This window comes from Myxozyma melibiosi, assembly GCF_037950935.1.
Source record: "Myxozyma melibiosi strain Phaff 52-87 chromosome Unknown BZA70scaffold_16, whole genome shotgun sequence".
Taxonomy (NCBI): domain Eukaryota; kingdom Fungi; phylum Ascomycota; class Lipomycetes; order Lipomycetales; family Lipomycetaceae; genus Myxozyma; species Myxozyma melibiosi.
Genome location: NW_027042930.1, coordinates 395,579 through 421,312, shown reverse-complemented (window position 1 = coordinate 421,312; position 25,734 = coordinate 395,579). Strand labels below are relative to the sequence as shown.

Genomic DNA, 25,734 nt, shown 5'->3' with positions numbered 1-25,734 from the left:
AAGATGAACAGAGGGTAGTTTTGATTTTGTATATATGTATAATCTATGAACGAGCCGGTTATCATTCGACCGAAGTACACTAGCTCTGTAAAGCTGCTGGTACCTGCCATCCAGGCTCCACTCCTTCCAATTTGAGTGGGTCGAATCCTTCCCATTGACTTGTGATCTTGGTTACCAATGAGTATAGAATCTTGTAGCCGTCGCCATTCAAATGAAGACCATCAATAGTAAACCTCCCTATATTCTGTTCCTCATCCGTCGCTGGAGGCCCTACCAGAACAGAGTTTGTATCTGTATTGGCATATCCTGCAGCGTTCATGACTGCGTCAAACAAATTCGCCCGCTTAATCATACCTCCATCATCAGCGAATTGGCAGTTCATTACGGCTTCGGCATACTGTTTGTGAGCAAGTTGTGTTCTATCTGCACCCTTTGATCTCATTGTCGATTGCCGCATCTTTGAGATACTAACAGGTGCTGGGGTGATGAGTATGATGCCCGCAGCAGGAAATTTGGTCCTGATTTCTGAAACGTATTCACGTAAACTGCTCTGAAATTCTTCAATGGGAACACGGTGGGGAGTTCCTTCGATGCAGCAATCATTCGTACCCAGCCAGATGACAAATAACAGTGCGTTATCTGGAGGCCCATAACTCAATTCTTGGATTATACGTTCAAACTGTGGACGTAACCATTTTGTGCTGTAACCAGATAGTCCGCGATTGAGAACATCTGCTCGTCTTGTATAGTAGTTTGCGAGTGCTGCAGCAAAGGCGAAGTCGAGATCCGGACGCCACGAACGCTCGAATTGCGAATCTCCAAATAATATGACTTTCTTGTAATGTTGAATCGTCGGCATCTCTGAAATTGAGGGATTAATGAGGTGGTGGAGCGTATTGCTGGCTGGCATAAGGTGAAAGTGAGAGACAATCAGATCTTTGATCCTGTCCCAACTTATCTGAACGGAGCTTAAATTCACTGATAGCAATGAAAGAAAGACGACAATCAGACCAAACCACTTTGACTGCATATTTTGATCTCGTTCATGTTTCGATGACAAACTACCGAATTGTAGACCTTAGAATTTGTGTCTGGGAGATAGAGAGCAGAAATAGGTTAGAAGATCGATCCAAGCGAGGGATGGTTTACTAAATAATTTATGCTGTTCCTCGCCAATAGGACCGGAAAGTCGATACGAAGATTTATCCGAACAAAAGAATCTAAAAGATGGAGTTGCTGTGCATGATTTTTTTTTAGAAAATTATTAAAGTCTTATTATTTGTGCATGATATACTCTACTCCTTTCTGTACAAAGCGATCGCCCCGATTTTTCTCTCTACGCACCACCGCGGCCACCAACATTTGCGAGAGCCTCCTTGACACCACTAGGAATGGTAACCGTAGGCAGAGGAAGGCTGCCGGTTCCCTCGGGTGCATCCAAAAATCCGATCTCAATGAGATAAGCCAAGTAGATTCCCATGATTTTCTCATCAACACCGGCACCAGCTGACTTGTCCTCTCCGGTCCAGTTCTCACCGTCGAACTTCAAAGCCTCAACAGCGTGACGATCATCCAACTCCGGAGCCTTGGTGGAGTTTGGAAGATTGTCCAGAACAAAGTGAAGAAGAGGGTATAGCGCGTTATCACGAGATTCTTCAACAACGTATCTCTCAAGAGCAATACGCCATGGAATGTAATCCACCTTCTTGGTCTTGTAGCCGTATGTGGAAAGAGTGCCCAAAAATTCGTTGAATCGTAGACGAGGATGACCAGTGGCATGCACCACCTGGAGCTTCTCGGTTGTCGGAGCATAGAAAGCACCAGATACGACAACACGAGCAACGTGATCGACCGGAGTCATATTCACGGTGTTGTAGATATCAGGCGAAAGGCCGAGCTGAGTGCAACCCTTGATCATACGCACAATAAAGTCATCCGTGTTTGTGACTAGAACGAAGTTAGTATAAATCGCACAGATAATAAAAAGTGATAGTATGACTCACTTCCTCGAGTCGATTCCCCGGTGACGTATCCCGGACGGATAATGCAACCCGACAGTCCACGCTTTCCGGCTTCTCTGATAATGTACTCGGCTGCCCATTTGCTCTGGCCGTATCCGTTGCCCAATCCGGACTTGGATCCCATCAAGTCATCATCTTCCAGGATTCCGTCACCACCCTTGGAGACGATGGCATCCGACAAACGGACGTAATGCTCAGAATCAATGGTCGAGGTCGAAGACACAAATGCAAAAGACTTGGGCTTGCCTTCGGCAGCCAAGGACATGGCGTACATGGTTCCGATGACGTTGGGACCACGCAAGATCGAGTACGGGTAGACCCAGTGGACCTGAGCGCCGTTGTGGATAATAACGTCGACTTCATTTGTCAGCTTCTTCCAGGTCTCCGGGTCAATTCCTAGATTTTCCTTCTCCAGCGATCCAGTCACGACAGTGACCTTCGAGGCGAACGAATCCTCCCAGACACCGTAAGCAATCGCACTCGACTTGAATCTATCGAATCCCGCTTCGGGGGTCTTTGCACGAACATGCACGATAAGTTTGATCTCGCCCTTGCCGTGGGAGACCAAAAGATCACGAGCAATATAGGTACCCAAAAATCCGGTAGCACCGGTAAGAAAAACCGTCGTCGGTTTACCGGGAACGACGGGTTCCTTCAAGGAGCTGTACTTAGCAGGAAGCAACTCTTGAACGATCTTCTTGGCATCTGCAAAGTATTCCGAGTCATCGCTAGCACTGGTAGCCTTGGAGGTAGGTTCTGGCTCCGAAACTGGGAGATCCTTGCCGCGGATTCTCTCAATCTCCTGAGCCAAAGCCGCAATTGTAGGATGGCTATAGATGAATCCAAGCGGCAGATCAACGACGAACTTCTTTCTAACCTCGAAAATCATGCGTGTAGCAAGAATGGAGTGCCCACCGACGTCGAAGAAGGAGTCCGAGGGTGCAAGAGAAGCCGGACGCTGCGGCAGAACCTCAAGCCAAACATCTCTGATAGCAGCCTCAGTGGGAGTGAATGAAGACTCTTCACTCGACTGTGTTGCGTTGCGAGTGCGCTTTGCCACAGCGGCAAGCTGAATCGTATCCGGGAAAGGAAGAGCAGGCTTGTCAACTTTACCGTTGGGGTTGAGCGGCATGCGGCTCAGAGGAACGATAACGGTAGGCACCGCGTAAGAAGGAAGCTTGGTCTTGAGATAATCTCTCACGTCACGGATTAGTCTTCTGTATTTGACCAATCCCTTGACGATGGGATCAGACTCTTCCTCCAAACTCTCATGGCCTGAAAGCAAGTCGTTCAAAGACTCCGTGCTGTGGGGCACAATGTAGGAGATCAAGGTAGGCTCCTCGTCCTTGTCACGTTTGACAAGAGTAACGTTCTCCCGCACCATGGGATGCTGAGACAAGTGAGTGTCAATCTCTCCAAGCTCGATGCGGAAGCCGCGGATCTTCACTTGATCATCAGCGCGTCCACTACATTCCACATTACCATCAGGGGTATATCGGCCAAGATCACCGGTTCGGTAGAGACGATCGCGAGGACCTTGCCAATACCCGCTCCAGGGCTCGTTGGTTGCGGTATTCTTCCATGTACCCTCTGGCACAAACCAAGATTTGACGAATTTCTCGGCAGTCAACTCAGGCAGACGCAGATAGCCTTCAGCTAATCCACCAGCACGCACGTAGATCTCACCGACTTCTCCGACACCGCATGTCTGCTGTCTGTCATTTCTGTTGACAACGACTAGCTGGACGTCAAGCATACCCTTTCCAGCAACAATAACGTCTTTCTGGGATTGCAAGAATGTAGGATCTTTAGAAAGAGCTGCAACCTCAAAGTACGAGACTGCACGCTGAGTTTCAGTAGTACCGTACATGTTCACAATAAAAACATTACGCGCCAAAGCCTGCAGACGTAGACAATCACGCTTGGTGAGAATGTCACCAACAAAAAACGCATGATGCAGTGAGGGGATGGCAGCAGTAGCTTGAGCCGAGAGAAGCTGACCCATAGCCGGAGTCAAATGGGTAACGGTAGCACCGTTTTCCGCCATCCACTCAGCCAAGCGACCTGGCGTTCCAATATCATCCGATGTTGGGACAAGGAGGTGTGCACCAAGGAAGAGAGGCGTGAAGATGTCGCGCTGAATAGGGTCGTGGGCGATACCACTAAGCATGGTGAACTTATCCTTGTCTGAGAGGCCAAAGGTCTTCGACATCCAGGGAAAGTAGTAAGTCAAAGAGAAATGACGACCACGAACTCCCTTCGGGATACCTTCACTACCAGAAGTGAATGATAGCGTAGGAGTGCTGTCGGGCCCGACAACGACACCAGTAGGCTTGGCCTTCAAAGCCACCTGGGGAGCGAAAATGTCTTTCCCGTCAACTTCTCCACCGAGAAGGCTACCATCGTCCTGAATCTCAAGTGAAGGGATGTCAGCCAGCAGGTTCAACTCGGTCTCAATGTATTTGCGCACTGATTGCGCCAAGACACCAGCCTTGCGCAAGACAATAAGACCCTTGGGTTGGGCGACTGTGAGGTAGATGTTTTGTCGGGCCGCAGGGTACGCCGGATCAATGACGGAAAACGTCGCACCGGCCTTCAAGACACCCATGACAGAGACAACGAGGTCGACGCCACGGTAGGCGTAGACAGTGACAACATCTCCGAGAGAGATGCCCTTTGCAATCAGATTGTGAGCGAGAATGTTAGAAGCCTCGTCGATCATTTGATAAGTGAACGGGCGATCTTTCGTGCTGTCATCAAACGGGTTCTTCGTCTCAAGAACACAAAGGCGGTCAGGATGAGCCTTGGCGTTTGCGGAGAAAATATCGTGGATTGCACCCCGGAACTCGCCCCAGTGGAGGTCGCATGTGGGATCGGGCAGCACGGCTTTCTGTCTCTCAGTTGTGATTGAGATTGCACCAACCGTAGCAGATGGACTCGCAGAGCCGAGAACAATAATCTGAGTAAGCTGTTCGGCGATAATTGCAATGCGATCGTTGCGGAAAAGAAGGGAGTTGTAATGGAAATGGAGGTTCGGCTTGGACGACGTCTCGTCGACGAACACTGTCAGATCTGTGACTAGACCCTCAATCGGAGCAAGAAGATGTCTTTGGGAGGCATCATCCGATCGCAAGAATGAAAGGCGGAAGAGAACCGGAGCATCAGCTGACTTGGATTTTTGCTGGATGTGTGCAATCAGATCAGAGAAAGGCACAGTCTTCTTGGCACCCTCAAGCTCGAGCTAAGAACCACAATATGTAAGTTAACCATTCAACATATTCATTACTTTCTCAAAACTCATTGAGATCAACAATTACCTTATGAACAGTCTTCAAAAGCTCAATGAACGAGAGCTGTCCGGTGACACCAGCGCGAATGACGAGAGGCTCGTTGTTCGTGCTGTTGGCACCAATGACAATGTCTTCGTCACCGGTGAGACGGAAGACCAGAACAATGAAAGCAGTCAGGGCAATGGTGTAGGTCGAGAAAGACTCTGTGGAATCACCATCAACGATAGCGAGCCGTTGAATGGCTTTGAGGACATCATCCGAGAGCTCGAGAACGTGCTTGGATTCGACGACGGTAATCGGAGCGGGACGAACGAAATCGGTCGGTAAAGCAGCAATTGTCGAGCTGCGCAGAGCACTAGCCCAGTACTCGAGCGAAGACTCTGCCATTGTGTCGTCTTTCGGAGCTGTTGCGATGAGTATGAAAAAATGAGGACCGGGGCAAAGTTTTCAACTTTTCCGGGCTCGCCAAAGTTTTTCCACGTGACTCATATTATTTCACGTGACTTTGACGAGGATCAGGGTAACTATTCGATATCGAGAAAGTTGGGGGAACCCTTTAATTACAAACTACTCGCGGCGCAGTCGTTGTCCTGCTCTCTTTGTTCCTCTGATATTGATATACAGACACATTGGCTCTTGCTTCATCACCAACTACAGTTGTTTGTTGTTGGTATCTGCACGCAGCTTCTGTATCTGTCGAATTGGTCTACCTAAATGTTTAGGTTGAAGCGTGATCGGAATCGCGAAGTCAAAGTAAGTACCTTTGTGACTTTTATCCCCAAAGGGTCTGAACTAATCACTTATGTTCCGTCATCACGATAGACTGCCGTCGGGCTCGATTATTATTCTCAGAACGGCATATCAATAAGATGGCCAGAACTTTTGGATTCTTCGAACAAAGTCGTCAAAGGCCTAGCCAAGCTCGGGATCAAGGCCACGTCTGACGAGGCAAAGCTCGTTTTGCGATCTCGGTATGCGTCAGGCAACATCGAGAAGGCAATAGAGCTCTTTCGCTACTATGAAGATGCTAGCTCTGGAATGGTACTTGATGTTCAGGATGCCCCTTCTTCGACTCCATCGCAAGGAGGATCCCTATCGCCAAGCGTTTCGCCATCCCTTACACGATCTCCGGTAATTGCACCAGCTGCCTCACCGGCTCCTTCTGAGTCCGATTCGAATACTCTCAGCGTTAGCTCGGGAACTGCCACCTTGACCCCGAGTCTTAGCTCCTTCCAGCTTTCTCCGTCTTTATCTCATCTGTCATTGGAGAGTGGGGAGAAGAATTCACTCATGCCAATGAAAGGTGCTGATAATCTAAATAACGTGACTTGCTATATGGATTCGCTACTGTTTGCCATGTACGCACGGCTAGACGTTTTTGAGCCGTTGCTGTACAAAGTGCAAGAAGACCCGGCGATACGAAATTTGTCAACCCTGATTCGATTGTGGGTCAACCTTCTCCGCTCCGGGAAGCTGATCACAACGGATATCACGGCACAACTTCGGAGTGCGATTGCTGACTGCGGTTGGCCAGAGGCAGGGAAAGATCTACAGCAAGATGCTTCTGAGCTATTTGTGTTTATCACGGAGAAGCTTGCGATGCCATTACTTACATTAAAGATGGATATTGCACATGGAGGCAAGGAGGTCGCAGATGATGATCACAAGTTCGTCAACGAGCGGGTTCTGCATGTTCCAATTGGGGGCAGTCCAAGCGATCCTCCTCTTCGGCTTGAGGCCTGTTTGGAAGACTACTTCTCTGACTCGGTCGTTGTGCGGCGCGAGATCGAACGTCGTCGTTCAATGTCTATTAGCAGTCTGTCAGGAAAGCCTTCTGGAGCGCGCGTTGAATATGCTGAAGTCCCCGAGGGACGCATAAAACGATCTGGCACTATTGATGTTCGTCCCGAAGTTTTTGCAAGGGGCCGACTGGGAGAGTCACCCAGTCCGTCTAGCCCATCGTTATCGAGATTTCGAGATTTCGTTCCTGACTTTAAAGGATATTCTCTTGGTGATGAAAGTGCGGTGTCTTTGTCGTCGACAATCTCCCATGAGACGCCAATCCCCCCCGAAAGTCTAAGATCATCATCTATAGTATCTGCATTGTCTATTCCTTCACAAAGGTCTGCCTCAATTACAACACGTCCGCCTGCAGTCTCCATTTCGTCGATGGTGTCATCTCGCAGACGATCGACGATTCGAACCATCAACAATGAAATTTCACTCCCTGCATGGACATTCTTACAGCTGCTGCCGTTCTATACCGACTCCACTCCTCACACCACATCAGCAGAGCATTTTGGTCATAAGCGCCCGGTTCTTCCAATCTGCCTTAAACGATACTCCTGGACGGCGGCTGGCAAAGCAGTTCGGAACGACCGCAAAATATTGATTCCGGAGGTCATTGAGTTCCCTCACTTTGTGGCTGACGATGAGCATCCAGATGGCGCAAACGACGATACTCTGTCTGGTAAATTTAGATTGGTGCTTGAAAGTGCAGTGTGTCATCGCGGACGATCTTTGGATTCCGGGCATTATGTTTCGATCGTTCGAGACTCTTTATTTAGACGGAGGCAAAAACAAATGCAGCAGCAAAACCCGGACGAGGTTTCTGCTGACGACGCAAGTTCGATGACTAGTGGCCCGCTTTCGGGGGATAATTGGCTTCTATTCGACGATATGGCGACACCGAAAATCAAGTCGACAACTTTTCACGATGCTATCGACAAAGAGGTTCCTTATCTGCTATTTTACCGGATGGTACATATCGATGAGCCAATCCAGATTGAGTCAAAGTGGTCTTCTTTGGAGCCAGTGACCTCGGTCCACTCAGTACCAACTGATGCCAGCTCTAGTGACGACGAAGTCATAGTGATAGACAGTGCAACCGAAGTGGGGTCAGATCTTACAGACTCTTACAACGGGTTACTGGTCCCTAATCCATCGAGAGCCGATCTTGACGGCAGGAAGGGCGGAAGTCTCGGTGATGATCTCCTCCTAACGCATGCACGGTCAGAATCTGTGATGGTCGGGGATCTTGCGAGTCGATCCTCGTTGGCAAAGGAGCGTCGACTGGAAAAAAATCGGAAGCAAAGTGTTGTTAGTATGCCAGGCGGCTCAACACTTGACCCTGCCGCGACGGATCCTGCTCATCATGGACACAAGTACCATCGTCACCGCCATCGGCTTCACCGAAGGCGTCTAGGGAAGAGTGAGAGTGGTGACGACTTTGACGAGGAGGAGCGGTGTGTTGTCTCATAATGCGTTTTTGTATTTAAAATCTTTCGAGCGCGCTTCTGAATTGTGGGGTTTCATTGAGTGAGTTGGAAAAGAAAAGGGCGAGAACAGTAACTGCATGCATGCATTTTTTCATATTCAGTTGGTGTTGGCATGGCTGATCAGTCGAGGGGTTTGACAGTAAGAGGAGTAAGGTTATTCTGTTTTTTCTGATCTCAAGATCGAATATATTTTCAGCATCATCATTCTCATCTTAGGCGCGAGATATTGTAGACAGAGATAGGGTTTTGGCCGGCCAATTTAGCGTAGGGTTTCAGTGATGTCCTGCGCGTCATCAGATTTTCTGACTGAAAATCAGATGGCTACCTGAAGCTATCAAAATGCTGAAATATAATACTGAAGCAGGATTTTGCAATAGCATATGTAATAGAATATAACTACTATATAGATTTGGCGATTAAAAAAAATGCGAAAAAATTTCGTCACAGACAAGATTCGAACTTGCGCGGGCAGAACCCAACGCCTTACAGCTACTTGGAAATAGCAGGGCGTCGCCTTAACCACTCGGCCACTGGGACAAATTTCTCCAAATTTTGAAATTGTGGTCTTTATGAAGGTCGTTGCAAATAGCGTAGATCGTGTATACAGTTGTCATCGCTGAATTTTATAATAGGGGACTGATGGAGGTAGATGCATGGTGTCTTCAAGAATCAATTGGATTTAATTTGACTTTACTTTAGCCAGGTTAACTTTACCAGACGGTGTCCTAACGGCCGACTTCTGGACATTGCGCTTCATAATAGATTAGAGCAATGTCTCAAGTAATCCGACATCCACAAAGACAGAAGAGACCAGCGAAGAAGCTGAAAACATGGATTGCCATCTGAAATTGATACAATCACAGTCAACCTTAGTCAGCTTGTAACATACTCGAGAGCGAGTGCTGCCGCAGTATGGAAGCAATGTTATCATTGGCAGCATGCACGTAGAAGGATGAAGGCGGCGTTTTAAGGTTTGCGTGTGCAAGGGCTGCCGCACGATGTGTGCCTACTACACCTTTCTACACGGGGCTGCTTCATCGACTACCTATAATTACCGCTTCGCTTTTGTTGTTTTTTCGTAGCTCAATCCCTGACAAGTGCTGATTGGTAAGATTGTTTGATTCTGGGCGAATTTTTTGATACTCTGGAGACCTGCAGTGATACTAAACGGCGTTCCTGTCATTTCTGCTTCTAGAAACGCAGTGCCTGTCGATAAATTCAAGGAGTCGCTGTCCTTGTTTTTATCTTTAAATTTTGGTTTTTCAGAATTATCTTCCTCTCTCCGTTTGAAGACTATTACTAGTCTTGATTGAACGGCACAAAATGTGAGTGAGCAGGTCAATCTGGAAGGGTGTTTGGTCTGGTTGATAACTCAACTCAGTCAAAGGGGAACGCGTCAAACAGGATAGCTGAAAAGTACTGACAACAGCCTGTATAGATATAATAGTCGCTCGCTTCTAATCCATCGCCACATATACTCACAATGCGCACTCCGCCTCAATTGCAGGGTCTACGAGACCGATACACCTCGCTGCCGTATCTGACGACGTTGATTGCTGGGACGTTGATTGCTCTACGGATTACCGGTCTCTTTTTCTCAGGCGTCAACGGGTTCTTGGCTCTCAACCCGTCAGCAGTCTTGCATGGTGGATTTCACAGACTGTTGACTTATCCCCTCGTCCACCAGAATTTTATGCATCTATTATTCAATTTCTTTGCTCTGATCCCGGTATTGTCCGTCTTTGAGGAGGAGACTGGTACTGTGGGTACTGCTGGATGCCTAGCCTGTAAGTTTGCGCAATGTCCTTTTTTTAACTGGTATTGATTTGGGTCTAACGTGAATTGTGATTGATAGTGTTCAGCGTTGCGCCGGGTGTTGCGTATGTTTTCATCAGTTTATTCACGGGAAGTACCACTACTCTTGGAGCGTCTGGCTGGGTTTTCAGCTTGATGGCCTACTTTGCGCTCAAAGACGCAGCTATTCGATCGACCATCTACATCAACCCACGATTCCAAATTCCTACTTGGTCAACGCCTTTGCTCACACTATTAGTGATTGCGATCTTGCTCCCTGCCTCGTCATTCTTGGGACATTTGCTTGGTCTGGCTGTCGGCTATGCATATGGTCTGGGATACCTGGAGCAGGCTAAGCTTCCCCAGCAGCTGATTCTGAAGGCTGAGACGGCGTTGTCGGCTCGGCAACTGACTAAGGCTCTTCCGCGTTTCATTTCCGACGACAGTGCGTCGAAGCATAGAGTTGTCTTTGATGGCTCGATGGACGCTGGTGTTCCTTCGGGAAGCACAAGTCCTGTCCTCGGCGCTCAAACCGGTGGAACTAGCTCACCGTTTTCCGGCCAAGGACGGCCATTAGGAAGCTAAATAGCTGGCTGAAAAAGCTGGAATGGGAGTGGATGAACTAGATGAGTGTTTGGTGCAGGAAGCTTGCTAGTACAGTGGAACGGTGTTGCTCCAGAAGCATAGTTGCTATTTTTCTCTTAATATATGTGAATAGGAAACGATATTGAATAAATTTCACCAATTGATTATAATTAAAGTGATCCATAGGAGATTCAAGCTCGGCATATGTAATCAAGAATAAGTCACAAGAAACGACAAAAATATTATCACCCGAAAGAGAACTAACAAGAAATTAGAAGTAGAAAAGAAATAGAGAAACAATTAGAAGTAGCTGGACTTCTTAGTGTACATAAGTTTACAAATATAAGCCATGCGCCTAGGTAATATCACAAGATTTCCTACTGTACACGGTATATATGATAATATATAAAGAGAAGAGTCACAATTTTACGCATCGGCAGGCTGAACTTCACTGGCACGCTTAGATTTGACGCGCTTCCGCTTCTCCTTGGGAGTCGACTGCGAGGCCTGGCTGGGAGGTAAGTCCTGGGTCGAGAGCACGGGGGAGACGGCAGCCGGCTGAGAGGAAGAGACAGCGGCTTCAGAGTCTTTCTTGCTTTTCTTCTTCTTCTTGGAAGGAGACGAAGCCGGAGGAGCGGGTTCCTCGGCTGGCGCTGCGCCCACGGGAGTAGGCGGGGCAGCGGCAGCGGGCGCGACGGCAGGGGAAGCAGCAGCAGCAGCCTTGGACTTTGGAGTGGCCTTGGGCTTCGGCGCGGGAATGTCGGCAGACTTGGGCAACGGGAGGCCGTTGGCGATAGCGTGCTCCTTGTCAGCGTTGTACTGAGCCTTGAGAGCATCATATTTCTTGATCTGGTCCGCGTATATGGTTTTCCAGGGCTCTTTCTGCTCCTCGGTCATGTTCTTCCAGCGCTCGGCGACCTCGCGGATGACGTCGGTGTTGCTGGCGTTGATTCCCTTGGTGGCAAACTCGTCACGGATCATCTTGCGGGCCTCGTTGGCGAACGCAAAGTAGACGGTCTGGGGACGACGGGGCGCGTTTGGATCTTTCTTGCGACGCTTGCGGCGCTCGAGCTTGCCGTCGTCGGCGTCCTCGGCATCCTCGTCCTCGGCCTCGTCCTCAGCGGCAACCGCGTCTTCGTCAGCTGCTTTCTTGGTGCGCTTCTTGGTGGCAGAGGTCGCGGGAGCAGGGGGCGCTGCAAGAGCGGGCAGGACAGCAGCGGTGCTGGCGGGAAGGGCAAAGACGGGGGGCTCGCCGGGGATGTTTGCGGCCTGGTAAAAGTCGATACACGCGCGGGAGGCGTCCTGGGCCGCGTTGGAGAGCTGGGTGAGAGCCGCGACAAGCTAAGGGAGAGAAAGGTAACAGTTAGTATATGAAGAAGTGAAAGACTTTTCTGGTTGCGGACGGGTGGACGGGTGGGGCATGAGAGAAGAGATGGGGTGGATGCTGCAGGGAGGGCGTGCGTTTAGTGAGTGAGGGCATCGGCGGTCTGTGATTACGCGGTCGTTCGAGAGGAAGAGGGGGCGCAGCTGGACGGTGAAGCTGGACGGGGCGGAGAGGGCTGGATAAGCATAGAGTTGTTGAATAGTATGCTGTATAATGCTGAGAGAGGGAAATATGGCAAGGGTCGATAGTTGCTGATGGGAAGATGAAGTCGCTGTGTTGTTGTTGTTGATGCCGCAGTGACGATCAGGTCACCGAATGCTATGCGCTCACTAAAGCAGCCACCCGCGTCCCAGCAAAAGAAAAAAAGGCAAAAACAAAAAACATACCGCGTCCTTCTTAGTTTTAAGATCAACAGACATAGCGAACAACAGCAGGTACGCTCGAAGTGGTCGGAAGGGTGGCGATGGGTGGTGATTACGGCCGGGGAGAGCGGGAGCGAGCACAGTGAGGTTTAGTGAGCGGCGTTGACTGAGCAGCGGCCGCCGACCCGCGTTCTTAGTGAGCGACCAACTTTATTCCGCGCTCTCGGCCATTATCGGCGCGTCGCGTCTTCTGCTCTTGTTTCTTGTTTTGTTTATCTTTTCTGACCCTCGCAGCAGCGCATTGTGTCTACTACCATTCTCTACTCACAATGAGCGACTCCAACTCAGACGACTCGGACTCAGACTCTGTCCAAGTCACGTTTCCAGCAAAGACCATCGCCCGTCTCCTCGCAGAAAACTTCACGCGTCCAGAGACCCGGGTCTCCGCCTCAGCCGTCGAGACCGCGGCCGAGTATCTGCGTATCTTCACCCGCGAAGCCGTCTGGCGCACAGAAGGTGCACTCAAGGCCGCCGAGGCGCCTGTTTCTGCTAGTAGCGCGCCTTCGTCTCGGGCTAGGATCATGGAGGCTTCTGATCTCGAAAAGATCGCGGGGACGCTCGTGTTGGACTTTTGATCCGCGTGCTAGCAGTATTCTTAAGTTTATTACATCGGTTGATCTTTTCTTTACAGTTTTCTGGTTATTTTGTACATTATGAATCAATGGAGTAAAGGCTTTTTATCTACAAATACAATACAAGAGTATTAAGTTCCCCGTAATCTCTGATAATCTATGATACAGATACAATGCAAACGCTCTTTTCCCTTCAAATCTCGCCCTGTTCCAATTCCTCCTTCATATTCAATGCCTTTCTCCGTTCAGACTGTATTTCAATGACGCGCTTGACATCATCTTCAAACCCTGGAAACCGTCGCCCGTCACGGATAAGCCCTGTAGCCATCTTTGAGTCCGGCTGGTCGTCCACCGTCCGATTCTCCATGATCTCGAAGAATACATCGAGAGCTCCACGAATATCCTCCTCTTTCAGCAAAAGTCTAATCAGATCATCCAGCAGATTCACATAAAGTTTGAGCTTAGTCGGAGGGAGCTTTCGATAGACTGATAGAGCGCGCTGGACTGCACCCTGTTTAATGTAGGCCTCCAGCAGCCTGAACATTCCCTGATCAGCGAGTTGCTGACTGGTTCGTTTTTGTCGTATCATTTCAAGAAAATCCTCAGCAAGAGTCGTATCTTTTTCAAGATCCATCAAGCCAGCAAGAATGGTATTGCAAACACTCTGCGTGAGAAAAATCTTTCCGAGAGTCATCTGGTCGAGAATTTTTCTCATCTCTCTCTGAGCTTTCCGACGAGTCTCGAGATCAACCGGTGGAGACGATTCCATCTGTTCCGGCACAGATGTGCACTCAGAGATAGTCTTGAGATACGCCATACCTATCAAAACCGTGTATGTCTTCACCGACTTGGCAATCCCTTGCTCCTCCATCAGCAGAATGACGCTAGATGCGGAACCAAGGTCGCGTAGATCGCGCACGTAATGCGCTGCCATCACGTCGTACATGACTGCATCGTGTCCGTAAAATGGGTCGGCCAAACACTCGTAAAAGAAATGATGAGCTCTGTCGTACTCGCCCAGCTTGGTATACGCCCTCAGGACTTTGTCATATAGTGACTGCTTGGGGAAGAAACGAGAAGACTCGCCGTCGTCATAGACTTTAACCCGGCCTGATCTGATTCTCGAGACCGAACCTTCAATTAAATCTGCTCTGCCGAGACGAGAAAAAGCTTCGACAGCGATCTCAAATGACGAGGTATCTACCCGTCGGTGTTGCAGCATCATTTTGAGGATCCTAATGATTGCATCCGCGGTTCTCAATCTTTTGATCCGTGCTTCTTCTGTGAGTGTCGGGGATTCGGCTTCATTCCTTTTAATCCGCCAAATTCGGTGAATCGAATAAGCATAGAGGAAGGCGTTCCATGTATAGATCGACGGATGATCCAGCAATCCGATTTTATGTACTCTCATCCAAACCATGATGACTGAGCGTAGCGAGCCCAATTCTGTAAACCGCCGCATGAACGCATAGGTAATCGCATCCGGGTCAATCGTCCACACGCTGTCGGTCTCTGTGCTTGGCTCATTTCTCCTGTAGAGCTGTAGAAGTTGATGTATATCTTGACAAGAATCAATCTGCACTATCGCAGCAAACGCCGGGCTATTCTCGAGGCCGCGGATTATATTGATGTGCTCGTCTGTCTGGTCTGACACTAGTCGACCCAATATGCTTCTCCGTGGACTTGTGATTGGCTCCGTTGATTGTGTGTTGTTGTCTTTTGTCTGTCGTTGATTATAGGTACTTGTCGTCTCAGACCCTGTCGTCGAAGTTGATCTGGGATACGGCAAGAGCGAAAATAAATCCTTAGTGTGCATCTTGACCAACCGAAGATTCTCTTTCTTAATAAAGGACTGAAAAGTAGACTCTGCCTTCATTGCAGGGTCGCCGCTTTTTGTTTCCGACGCGTCCTCAATATCACCTTTCTTGTCGGATCCAACCCTCGCGCTCGGATCCTTTGAGTCGTGTTGTATACTAGATTCGTTCGATTGCTTGTCACCCCGAGGCATGTCCAGATCGAAATCATCGTGGTCAAAGTGATCGTCTAGCAAGTCTTCATCTTCAAACTGCACGTCCTGCGATTCTTCATTCGCATATCCCAATGGTGACCACTCGGCATCCTTCCTAGATTCTGTGACTCGAATATCATCGACTTGCAAAGAACTGGACAGATCGGGGTCTCTTGTCGCGACATCTGGCTTTGTAGTCGGTTTTGAGCTTAATAAGGTCTCTTGGATCAAATTTCCAATGTGTTCTTTGCCACGAACCGCGGCGTCTGGTTCGATCCACCGACTCAGAGCCGGTTCTTCTCTTTTCCATAGATATGATGCATCAGGTGAATCGTGATCAGAATCAAGCATATTCAATGAACTGTGCTGTCCGAGCTCGTCGCGTTCATCCAAGATCTCATCATCGCCCTTAGAATTCGACGCACCACCCGACGGCGATGTCCCTCTCCACCGTTTTGAAAAGACCCCAGCAGCATGCTGCCGCCGTCGAGCAGCCGTTGCAAGGGTCCACCGAAGCATCAAATTTGACCGTCTGTCGATATTCTTGAAAGGTGTCGAGTGCAGAGAATTAAATTGAATTTACGAATTTTTTGAATAAATTCTATATCACGTGCCTACAAGAGGGCGGAGATAACCCTGACAGGATTTTTTGAAATCTCAGGCGACTTTCTGTTACTCCGATGGTCGATTGCCCGCGAGGAAACCAGAGAGACGACAGATAAATGGCTGCAGACGACGGAGGAGGCTGCGCGGTGCTGGTTGTCGGCAACGGGCCGTCTGCTCTGGCGCTGTCTTTCCTGCTGAGCGGCCATGAACCTCAGTACAATGGCACACACTCTGATCCGCGAGTGCACAGTATGATGGAGAAGACACCTTCGCTCTATGATGCCGTGCTCCACAATCTCTCACTTCACAGACATATCGCGCAGACTCAGACGGGTGCCGCGTCGCCGATTAATGGGTTTCTGGACTCTCTCGCGGCTCCGGGGATCGACTTTGATCCGGCTGGGAATCAGCCATTACTCAGCTACAAGAAGCGGTCAGCAATCCCCCATCTCGTCGTCGGCTCGACCTTCTCGGCCGGTGGACAGTGGGCGGGAAAGGATTCACCTTCGCAGACGCTGTCTTACGCAGAGATGTTGTCACTTCCTGGGTACTCGTTTTCGCAGTTTGTGGTCGAGACCAGAGGTACTCCGATCGACCCTTACACGCGGCCGTCGAGAGCCGATGTCGCTGCTTACTATGCGCTCTATCCGTCCAAGGTTGGAATTTCTGAATTCGTCAGGGCAAATTGCACTGTTCTCTCGCTGCGACGTCGAGAGTCACAGTTCTTCACAGTAACACTGCAAAACAATGATACTGGCTCTCTAACAGTCATCACCACGCGAGCTATCGTCCTTGCAACCGGCGTGTTTACACATCTCGTGCCGCCGGATCCTATATTGCACCCACTCATGTCATGGCAGCAGCAGCAAACGAACAACAAAACTCACACTAGCGACAGCGTGGATGACGACGATCCAATTCTCGTCGTCGGCTCCGGATTCAGTGCAGCTGACGCCGTTCTCTCAATCCCCCGAAACCGAAAAGTCATACATCTCTACAAGTGGGATCCGCTAACTCGGCCATCCCCATTGCGCGCTTGTCATCGAGAAACTTATCCCGAGTACGCCAGTCTGTATCGTCTTATGCGGCGCTCGGCATCTGGCCAGTCGGTCTTGTCAGCTCATCATAAGCCCACGTTAGACCCGGTCGGCCTCTGCGGACGCTATGAAGGTCTTCCAAACTGCAGAGTTGTCGAGGTGCCTTCGGTTGATACCGTGCGAATCCAGCTGGCGTCTGGGGCGACTGTAGAGAGGAAGATCTCAAGACTAAAGACATATGTGGGGCGCCTCGGCGTGATTTCTTATCTGTCGGCAGATCTGCGGAACGAGATTGGTGTTGGCGCAGACCAAATCTGGGTGTCAAAGCACACATTGCTGTATCGTATCAGCAGCAGGAACGATAGATGGACGGCATTGAAAGATAGTGAAAAAGGATGGCGGATCGAGGAGACAAGACACAGTTTAGACACGCAGGCAGAGTTGGAGGAAGATAGATGCGATATCGTGTCGGACTACGCAGCGACACATGGACTGGAGCTTACGAATGGAGTGTTTGTGATTGGAAGTCTGGTTGGCGATTCTTTGGTTCGGTATGCATTGGGTGGGTGTGTCACTGTCGCAGGACATCTTTTTGAGAGGTTTGAAGCGATGACTTGTGAATGACCTCTCAACTTTCTCTATTGGAATTTGGCGTTTGGTAATTTGTTATCCTTTTCTAGAGTAAATTAAGAAATAATAGATTGTATGCATGAATATGATGTTCTACTTCTTCTTCAAAGCCTTTTGTCCCTCCTTCAGATCGGTATACCGCTTCTCGTCAACCCGAGCAAGGAAATCCTGCTTATGTAGATATCCACCTTGATTATGCCGCCGCAGGTCGTCTGTAATTCCTTCATTGTCAACGAATCCCTGCCAGTCCATTTTGGACTTTTCAAGAGTGTTGAGTTTCTTGGGTTTCCCGCCTGCTGCGAGAGAGTCCAGAGCAGAGACTTTCTTTTTCCGGGGGCCGCCGCCGAGTTTTGGTTTCTTGGTTGTCGCTGATGTCGTTGCTGATGCCGTTGACGGGGTCTGTGATGAGATAGCCGGTGAGGCAGCAGCTGCCTCCTTTTCTTTGGCAAGTTTTGCAAGATATGCTTGGCCCTCGGCGGAGTTCTTTGGCACCTGCCGTTCACGAGTCGTGACTTCTTTGGCAAACTCGAATGTCTCGGTGATTGTGATCATTTCATCAGCAGCTGTAGCGGCCGTAGGTGTAGAGGCCCGCATTTGCGCCCATAACGCGTCTGCGTCGATAGTTGACTTTCCCTTCTTTGCTGCTTTCTTGCTGTTGAAGATGTTAGATGTGTATAGTTTAGAAGAACAAGAGATACATACGCCGCGTCTTCGGCACTCCTCTGCGACCGTGTAAGAATTCGAATTCCATCCTCCTCATTATCACTCCCACCGTCAGCATGACCTTTTTTCCTCTTTCGAGACGCGACACCTTCGTCTCCTTCGTCAACTAATTCTTCATCTTTCCCATCGTCGTCGGAGGAGAGCTTATCGTCGTCATCGGCCGCTGCGTTAGGATCAAAGTCTTCGTCTTCAGATTCTCGGTAGTCTTCTTCGTCTGGGACCTCGTTCTCGTCTGTGTGTTTTTCTTTCTTCTCGTCGTCTGCCATGTCTTTATAAAGAATTGTTATAGAGAGCTGTGAAGGAGGACAGTCGATGGAGGCGCGTAGAAGTTGGCGAGTGGCTTGCTTTAGGTTTCGTTGCTCATCGCTCACTTTGACTCTAAATTTAATTCTCATAAAAAAAAATACAGAAAACCCCACGTGAAGTCTTTGATATTTCTCTTTATTTCATACAGATAGATCGATAATGACAAAACCAGAAGTTACAATTGGCGTTCTGGCTTTGCAAGGTGCATTTATAGAGCACGTTTCCCATCTCCAGAAAGCTGTCGCGACGGCGAAAGCGGGATCAAAGATCGCCTCTGCTCAGATCTCTGTCGTCACCGTGAGAACCGTCGAGCAGCTTAGTTCAGTTGATGCTCTCGTTCTTCCGGGTATTAACCAGTTTTTGATCTTTGCTGTTGCTTTTTGTTTGGGTGCTAATAATATGCGTGTAGGCGGGGAGAGTACCTCGATTAGTCTGATTGCAGAGCGTACTGGGTTATTAGAACCTCTACGTGATTTCGTCAGGTATCTACTCTCTCTTTTCAATCTCTCTTTGATCTCTCAGCCTGGTTCATACTGAACTTTTTTCAAATACAGGGTCCAGCGGAAACCAGTCTGGGGAACTTGCGCAGGCCTAATCCTTCTTTCAGATCAGGTAAATTCACTCTTTTAGTCACATATCCCCTCACGTCGCTGACAACACAACTCCAGGCCTCGAAAGCAAAGAAAGGTGGCCAGAACCTCATTGGTGGACTACATGTTCTCTGTCAAAGAAATCATTTTGGCAGACAGACCGAGAGTTTCTCCTGCAATCTGGCGCTGCCGTTCACGAATCCATATGACGTCGATGATCTGTTCCCGGCCGTCTTTATCCGTGCGCCAATCATCGAACAACTTCTCGACGACTCCACTGCTAGACTCGGCGCCCTGAAGATAGAGGATAACTCTGAAGAAAGCCTTGTCGTCTCTGCGCCTAGATTGGAGGCCGACAAAGACGACGCGACCGCGGTCGAGATCATCTGCCAATTACCTGATTCCACGGGCACAGAGGCCGGAGACATCGTCGCCGTCAGACAGGGACATATTTTCGGAACCAGCTTCCATCCAGAGCTCACTCCTGATGTCAGACTGCACGCGTGGTGGCTGGAGGAGTGTGCTTTGCCGTTCGTGCTGTGAATAGATATTGTAGGGTTTTTGTACTGTAATATATTACGTCAGTTATTAAGTATAAACTATAAGTTGTAAACTCGAATATGAATACGATAGAGCTTTCCGGTTTCTAGACAGATATCTTTGTCCATTACACCATCGCTTTGAGCTCATTGATCAATTTGAAGATTGTTTAAAGTTCCCACGTTCTTCACGTGCTCTGACTCTTCTACAAAGGTGGTTTGTGCGCATCACAAACCCTTATAAGATCTCCAACTCATCGTTATCGCCGCGCGCAGGTGCCGAGCGATATATGCATGCGTTCGACATAGCGATCTTATCAGCAGCAAATACCTCTCGCTAATGTTGCTCCGGAGACTGTTTGATGCGCCATTGCGGGGATCATCGTCGGTGCGGTGCTCGGGCGCGAGTCTGTCCGGCAGATTCGTGGATCCGGCCAGGTTTGCAGTACGATCCGCCAGGTTCGGTCTACAGCCGTCTCGATTCGCGAGCAGCAGTAATCGGCCGAAACTAACGAGTTCGACGCTACCATTACAATTCCGTCGGGGATTCACATACTTTGGGAAAAATGATGCCGACGACGCGCTAATGTACCTCAGATCGACACCAGAGAGCGCGCAGCTGACGTTCGAAGCAAACAAAGAAGCCGCGACGGGGCCGTTTTTCAAGCGCATGGGATTCGTCTTTCGGGCGGTCGTTCCTGCGTTTGTGCTCTGCGTGTCTGCGATTGCGTGTGTGATTAAGTTTACGGATACGAGTGATTTCGATAAGAATCTATGTAGCATTCTGATCGAACCTGCGCGGATTTGGACGGCGTCGACGATTAAACAGACCGTTGATTTCTTCAGCCTTGGCGAGACCGCAGCGGGAAACGATACGAAAGCTGCAGCTGGCTCGAATGTGGATATCGACGCGACGTTGTTTGAGCGGACGATATTCCAGACGCTCTATAACTGGTCTGCGAAAATCTACAACCAGACTTTAGTCGCCGCCGACGCTGCGTTGGCGACGGCAAGTGAAGATACAGTGACGATTAGCATCGTGCTCGGAGCAGACTACAAGGCTACGACAGCGATTCTGGGAGCATGTACGGCGCTAATGCTGCTGAAACGATTCAGTCCCCTGCCCGTTCGCAGGACGCTTGTGAACTATGTTGCGTATTTCCGCAGCGACGTGCTAGCGCTTGGTCAGAAATCCCGGAGACTAGTGTATTACCCCGCGATGCTGACCTCTGCATTTTTCCACCGCAACGTATGGCATTTCCTGGCTTCGGTGATTCCGTTCACCGTGATTGCGTGTCAAGTCGAGGACATGTCGACCGATTGGAACGTGTGGGTGCTGAGTTTTGCCGGGATTTTGTACGCGACTATGCAGTCGCTTGTGTTTAATACTTGGCTCAAGATTCCTGCGATGGCGGTATGTGGGTTGCATGGCGCGACTTGTTCGTTGCTGGGGTATATGGGCGGTTACTATGGCGTCTTCACCAGCTTTAGCGAATACGCAGAAAAGGGAATAGTGTGAGTTCTTTCCAACCTTTTTATGTCGATCACTCAGCTGACATTGGAATTATCAGAGACGAAAACGAAGACCGCGCCGCAAAAGTAAAGAACCTCGTCAAAGAATACGGCCCGAGCATTAAAGCATTACAGATGCACGGCCTCGGATTCGAGTCTGAGAACTTCATAATCGGGATGCACAAAGAAGGTCTCTCGCCGGACCTGATTTTATTCGTGGGAAATAAGATTCCCGAGCCGTTCAAGATCAACAGGATGGAGTTTACTATGCAGACATTACTGGAGAATAGCTTGTTTGTGGCGGCAACGCAGTCGCGTAAGTTTGAGACAAAGCAGATCTCAGAGGAACAGTGGAATCCAATCATGTTTGGCGCTGCGCACGGAGAGTCTCGTCCAACCAAGGACGAAGACGCCTCTGCTCCTGCACCAACACCAGCAGTTTCAGAAGACATGAAGCGCAAACTGGTACCCTACGTCCGTCCCGCGCCGCCTTCAAACAGCACAATGGGTCTAGGCTACGCGATAGCATTCACAAGCGCGCTGATAGTCTCTGCGTTTGCGACCCTGCGCAATCCGGCAGTGCTTATGGGCACAGTGCTGTTCAAGTTGGACGGGCCGGCGATGTTGTTGACCTTGTCGATGGGATATACGTGGGGCCAGATTGTGAGGCAGAGGTTGGAGAATGTGCCGCCTGTGTTTTTCTTGTTGCCGGAGGAGTTTGCAGAGAGACTGAGGAAGGGGATTCCGCCTGCTTAGAAGTGCCTCTGCTTCCTCCTCCTCTTTTGTACACTCTCCACTCAACTACAGCATGTGTAATCACATATCAGGCATTGCATAGATAATCAAGATATCATTCAATTAGACAAGCTAAAGTCACCATATTTACAAAACCATTCTGATGCTAGATACCACATCACTCCTCATCAGTATCAGTATCATCGCTAAACTGCTCCGCCTCCTCATCAGCAGGCGACACCGAATCCGTGCGCAAGATCCCTGCAAACCTCTGAAACAACGAACCAAAATACGACTGCCGTGCCTGACCAGGCTGTCCTTCCTCTTCGTTTTCTAAATTAGCCACTTCCTCCTCTGTGAGCTCGCGCGCCGTAGGACCGCCTTGTTCGTGCTGATGAGCGAGCGCCCATTCGATCTCTGCCTGCGCGGCGTCGAAATCATCCTCCTCATTATCGTCGTCTTCGTTATCGGCCTGCTCGTTTCGGCGGCCCTGGCGCCATTGCAAAAGACTGTGCCATAGTCCAGTCGCGATATCCTGTCCGTCGAGCGCGTCGTCGTCGTCCTCGCCCTCGCCCCGGTTGGCAGTCACGGTGCCCGTGGTGCGGAGCGCTTCGAAAGGGTTAGTGGCGTAGGGCGAGATGTTGTCGTCGGGAGGGAGGATGTCGTCTGTCCAGATTTCTTCGCCGGCGACGAGGTCCCGGGGAAGCAGTTCGAGAACCGATTTGATCTCGGAGAGGAGCACGTGGCGCGCAATGTCGCGGGTGATTGGGGTCTTGGGATCCAGCGCGTACGCGGGGGGGGACGGAGTCACGGACTTGACGCGCTCGATCGCGGTCTCGAGAAAAGTCTTGGTGGCGGGGGAGGACCAGATGGGGAGAGCGCGCTCGATGTAGAGCTGCGTCATTAGCTCCTGGTAGGCTGAGGGTTTCTCGTTGAATTTCATGAGTTGCGGGGGAACATCGAGGCCGAGAGCAAAAGCGAGGGCGGAGAGAGTCCAAGGGAAAGTAGAGGCGGCGGTGGCGAGGGCGTTCTCAGCTGCTTCCTGGTCGCCTTTGTGGAAGTATGCGAGAGCGAGGGAGAAGGCGATGTTTGGATAGTACTTGATGCGGTCTGCGAATAGAGCGGCGGAGCTGAGGTCGATGAGGAACTGCTCTGCCGCGGCGTGGATCGCGTAGACGTCAATCATCAGAAGCACGCAGTATGCATCCTCTTCCGCCGAGACGGCGAGCAATAACTTCAAAAACTCAAAGGCAGTGCCCCAAGTTCCCCTCCGGCCGAGGTTTAGGACGTGGCGGTAGACAGCGAGATAGAAGCCGCGGTTTTCGTAGTATTTGAATGGAAGACGGACGCGGCCGGAGGAGATGTTGAAGAGCGAGTGGAAGGCCTTGTCGTAGGCGAACAGGGCGTGCTCGACTGTCTTTGCAGCTTTGGTGTGCTCGCCGTGGTGAGTTAGGATTTCGGCGACTTGTAGGAGGGTTGATACATGGTAGACTAGTACTGTTAGATGGTGAGATTGCAAGATGTGAAGGAGATATATGACATACCATTATTCTGGAGCAAGTGGACGAGCATCTCAGGATCTCCGATCTGGATACAAGTGTAGAACTGAGCCTGGACACGCATGTAGTCGCGCGAATGCGTAAACTTGACCTTTGTGATATCTGCTTCAGTCCCGATGACCTCCATCGAGATCCCAGAGGCAAGGGCCAAAGGCGGCCAATCTTCGCCCGGCTGCACGAGCACGTACTTTCGCGCAAATGCCTGTCTTCCTGCGACCGGGCCGCGGCGACCGGCCGCGCGACGGGCCTCGCGAGCTTCGTCTTGGAGCACGCGGCGGCCGAAAGCTTTGCGCATCTCGCGGCTGGGATCGAGGTTTTTGGTGTTGACGGAGAGAAGGCGCGCGGCGGCTTGGCCGTCTTGTTGCTGTTGGATAGAAGTGGTGATGGAGTCGGAGGTTGCCGGTGAGGATTTGTGGTGAGCGGATTTGAGGTTGAGTTCGGCTAGAGCTCTGTCGATTTCATCGAGATCTTGAGCTGGCGGTTCTTGTTTTGTGGAAGAAGCAGCTTTCTTCTTTTTGGACTTCTTGGATTTTTTCTTGCTGGATGACGGTTGAGCTGGCTTGACCACTTCCTGCACCGGCTCCTCTTCCGGCTCACTCTTGTCCTGATCGTCGGAATTGTCGTCGTCGTCTTCACCAAGCAAAGCAAAAAGACTGGGCTTAGGCCTTATAATCTCCTCCTCCTCCTCCTCCTCCTGCACGTCCTCGTCCTCGTCATCGCCATCGTCATCGCCATCTGCCGCGAGCGCCGCGAACGGAGATATCTTCTCCGGCCTCGCAGGCGCCTCGGGCGACGAGTCCCGTGATTCATGCTGCTTCTGCTGCTGCATCTGCTGCAGCTGCAGCGCGCGACGAACAGCTCGAGAACTCATTCTTGTGTGTGTTTTGGCGGAGAAAGCAGAGCAGAGTGGAGGAAGAAGGATATTCAAGGTCGGGGACAAGGACGGGTCAGCCACGTGCGGCGGAGGGTGGTGGCGCAGGTGTGGCGCGGGACTGTATGCCGCGTTGTGTGCAGAGCAGATGATGATGATGATGATAAATCTCTGTTTCAAGTCCAGAGCAGAGATGAATGTGGGATTACAATGAGTTGGTGAGAATGAAGTGAGTGAAGTTGGAAGGTGGAGTGAAGGTGTAGAGAGGGAGTAGGGTGGAGGAAGAGCCGGAACAGCTGTTGGAAGTCTTCAGTTGTGCTTTTGCATCTGATTGACGTTCATGTGAAGCTTGTTATAAGCAATTGAAAAGCAGGTGAGGTAGAATGAGGATGTAGATGTGTAATTGCTTGATATGGGTTGGCTAAAAGATGATATGGCTGATGTATGAAGGCTGTGTGCGATGTGAGTCCAAGATGGATGCAAGATGGGTGTCTACGATGTCAACATCTGAACAAGAGACAAGGATAAAATAGACGTAGTGACTTATACGTCCTAATAGTAAGAACAAGAGAAAATGAGATGATAGCTCTTCTATTAGACCAAGACAAGACTGTATCAGCTGCACTGTCCGCCATAAGCAACAACGACACCAAACAAGCTAGAATCCAAGACACTCAGACACTAGTAGACAAGAGTAACGAGATCAAGAGCAAGTTTAGTATCCGACCAACTTTCTTCGGCCAATGACCTCGCCGAGGGAGAAGAAACCGACAATCTGTACGCCGTAGGCGGTGTAGCGGTAGACGGTCTGGCGGTCGATCGACTTTGCCGAGTCGATGACGGCTTCGGGCGAGGCGAGCTTGGAAAGGAACTTTTGCGAGAAGGAAAGGTATGTGGACTTGAAGGTCTCGACGGAGGGGGGCGCGAGGCCTTCCTTGAGGTAGACCTGCTTGGCGACTTCGGCGATGACCTTGGACCAGTAGAGGGTCTCGTCGGCGGCGGCTGCGAAGCAACTTTGTTAGTATATTCCGCACTCAAAGAAGAAAAACAAAGACAAAAGAAAGATGAGATGCGCACTCTTTGCAAGGCTGACGACGCCGTTGGCTTTGGCAACGATGGTGTTGACGGTCGAGTTCATACGGACCTGCTGGCCAACCTGCTGGCGGAGCATGGTTCTAGCGGCCGAGCCGGCGTAGAGCGATCGCAATGGCGAGGCGAGCGATTGTCTGAGCATTGTGAGCGGGGTGTTTTGTGTGGAGAAGAGGAGGAAGA

At 50.1% G+C, this 25,734-nt stretch overlaps 13 protein-coding genes and 1 non-coding gene across 14 annotated transcripts; 6 read left to right on the top strand and 8 right to left on the bottom strand.

Annotated features, from left to right (window-relative positions):
• Positions 1-16: 16 nt before the first annotated feature.
• BZA70DRAFT_285754 (SGNH hydrolase-type esterase domain-containing protein) lies at positions 17-1,124 on the bottom strand. Its single transcript, XM_064913789.1, has one exon. The coding sequence runs from the start codon at positions 1,028-1,030 to the stop codon at positions 80-82; it is 951 nt and encodes a 316-aa protein (XP_064765728.1). The 5' UTR covers positions 1,031-1,124; the 3' UTR covers positions 17-79.
• Positions 1,125-1,225: 101 nt separating this feature from the next.
• Positions 1,226-6,064, bottom strand: BZA70DRAFT_100961 (uncharacterized protein). Its single transcript, XM_064909320.1, has 3 exons — positions 5,339-6,064; positions 2,004-5,262; positions 1,226-1,947 (listed from the first exon to the last, which is right to left on the bottom strand). The coding sequence occupies exons 1-3, from the start codon at positions 5,696-5,698 to the stop codon at positions 1,337-1,339; spliced, it is 4,230 nt and encodes a 1,409-aa protein (XP_064765727.1). The 5' UTR covers positions 5,699-6,064; the 3' UTR covers positions 1,226-1,336.
• Positions 5,833-8,805, top strand: BZA70DRAFT_100977 (ubiquitin carboxyl-terminal hydrolase-domain-containing protein). The gene is made up of 2 exons (XM_064909322.1): positions 5,833-6,064; positions 6,134-8,805. The coding sequence occupies exons 1-2, from the start codon at positions 6,026-6,028 to the stop codon at positions 8,570-8,572; spliced, it is 2,478 nt and encodes an 825-aa protein (XP_064765726.1). The 5' UTR covers positions 5,833-6,025; the 3' UTR covers positions 8,573-8,805.
• A 223-nt stretch (positions 8,806-9,028) lies between these two features.
• BZA70DRAFT_t95 lies at positions 9,029-9,126 on the bottom strand. The gene has a single exon. It is a non-coding gene; the product is annotated as a tRNA-Ser (tRNA).
• A 706-nt stretch (positions 9,127-9,832) lies between these two features.
• BZA70DRAFT_313154 (uncharacterized protein) lies at positions 9,833-11,114 on the top strand. Its single transcript, XM_064915012.1, has 2 exons — positions 9,833-10,376; positions 10,445-11,114. The coding sequence occupies exons 1-2, from the start codon at positions 10,073-10,075 to the stop codon at positions 10,966-10,968; spliced, it is 828 nt and encodes a 275-aa protein (XP_064765725.1). The 5' UTR covers positions 9,833-10,072; the 3' UTR covers positions 10,969-11,114.
• BZA70DRAFT_285749 (uncharacterized protein) lies at positions 11,115-12,869 on the bottom strand. Its single transcript, XM_064913788.1, has 2 exons — positions 12,739-12,869; positions 11,115-12,309 (listed from the first exon to the last, which is right to left on the bottom strand). The coding sequence occupies exons 1-2, from the start codon at positions 12,769-12,771 to the stop codon at positions 11,395-11,397; spliced, it is 948 nt and encodes a 315-aa protein (XP_064765724.1). The 5' UTR covers positions 12,772-12,869; the 3' UTR covers positions 11,115-11,394.
• A 90-nt stretch (positions 12,870-12,959) lies between these two features.
• Positions 12,960-13,476, top strand: BZA70DRAFT_285747 (centromere protein X). The gene has a single exon (XM_064913787.1). The coding sequence runs from the start codon at positions 13,044-13,046 to the stop codon at positions 13,347-13,349; it is 306 nt and encodes a 101-aa protein (XP_064765723.1). The 5' UTR covers positions 12,960-13,043; the 3' UTR covers positions 13,350-13,476.
• On the bottom strand, positions 13,477-15,911 carry BZA70DRAFT_285746 (uncharacterized protein). The gene has a single exon (XM_064913786.1). The coding sequence runs from the start codon at positions 15,871-15,873 to the stop codon at positions 13,540-13,542; it is 2,334 nt and encodes a 777-aa protein (XP_064765722.1). The 5' UTR covers positions 15,874-15,911; the 3' UTR covers positions 13,477-13,539.
• A 118-nt stretch (positions 15,912-16,029) lies between these two features.
• On the top strand, positions 16,030-17,700 carry BZA70DRAFT_297887 (uncharacterized protein). The gene has a single exon (XM_064914580.1). It carries the CDS (start codon positions 16,077-16,079, stop codon positions 17,619-17,621), a length of 1,545 nt encoding a protein of 514 aa, XP_064765721.1. The 5' UTR covers positions 16,030-16,076; the 3' UTR covers positions 17,622-17,700.
• Positions 17,701-18,673, bottom strand: BZA70DRAFT_285744 (bucentaur or craniofacial development-domain-containing protein). The gene is made up of 2 exons (XM_064913785.1): positions 18,330-18,673; positions 17,701-18,279 (listed from the first exon to the last, which is right to left on the bottom strand). The coding sequence occupies exons 1-2, from the start codon at positions 18,614-18,616 to the stop codon at positions 17,721-17,723; spliced, it is 846 nt and encodes a 281-aa protein (XP_064765720.1). The 5' UTR covers positions 18,617-18,673; the 3' UTR covers positions 17,701-17,720.
• Positions 18,674-18,815: 142 nt separating this feature from the next.
• Positions 18,816-19,789, top strand: BZA70DRAFT_242592 (class I glutamine amidotransferase-like protein; the record flags this gene model as incomplete). The annotated part of the gene is made up of 4 exons (XM_064910569.1): positions 18,816-19,002; positions 19,066-19,138; positions 19,211-19,268; positions 19,325-19,789. 4 exons carry the CDS (start codon positions 18,816-18,818, stop codon positions 19,787-19,789), a joined length of 783 nt encoding a protein of 260 aa, XP_064765719.1.
• Positions 19,790-20,125: 336 nt separating this feature from the next.
• On the top strand, positions 20,126-22,053 carry BZA70DRAFT_292197 (uncharacterized protein; the record flags this gene model as incomplete). The annotated part of the gene is made up of 2 exons (XM_064914361.1): positions 20,126-21,300; positions 21,357-22,053. The coding sequence occupies 2 exons, from the start codon at positions 20,126-20,128 to the stop codon at positions 22,051-22,053; spliced, it is 1,872 nt and encodes a 623-aa protein (XP_064765718.1).
• Positions 22,054-22,167: 114 nt separating this feature from the next.
• On the bottom strand, positions 22,168-24,538 carry BZA70DRAFT_261605 (transcriptional repressor TCF25-domain-containing protein). Its single transcript, XM_064910899.1, has 2 exons — positions 23,577-24,538; positions 22,168-23,523 (listed from the first exon to the last, which is right to left on the bottom strand). Exons 1-2 carry the CDS (start codon positions 24,460-24,462, stop codon positions 22,211-22,213), a joined length of 2,199 nt encoding a protein of 732 aa, XP_064765717.1. The 5' UTR covers positions 24,463-24,538; the 3' UTR covers positions 22,168-22,210.
• A 639-nt stretch (positions 24,539-25,177) lies between these two features.
• On the bottom strand, positions 25,178-25,696 carry BZA70DRAFT_269968 (mitochondrial ATP synthase g subunit-domain-containing protein; the record flags this gene model as incomplete). The annotated part of the gene is made up of 2 exons (XM_064911245.1): positions 25,178-25,464; positions 25,540-25,696. The coding sequence occupies 2 exons, from the start codon at positions 25,694-25,696 to the stop codon at positions 25,178-25,180; spliced, it is 444 nt and encodes a 147-aa protein (XP_064765716.1).
• Between the last annotated feature and the right edge of the window lie 38 nt (positions 25,697-25,734).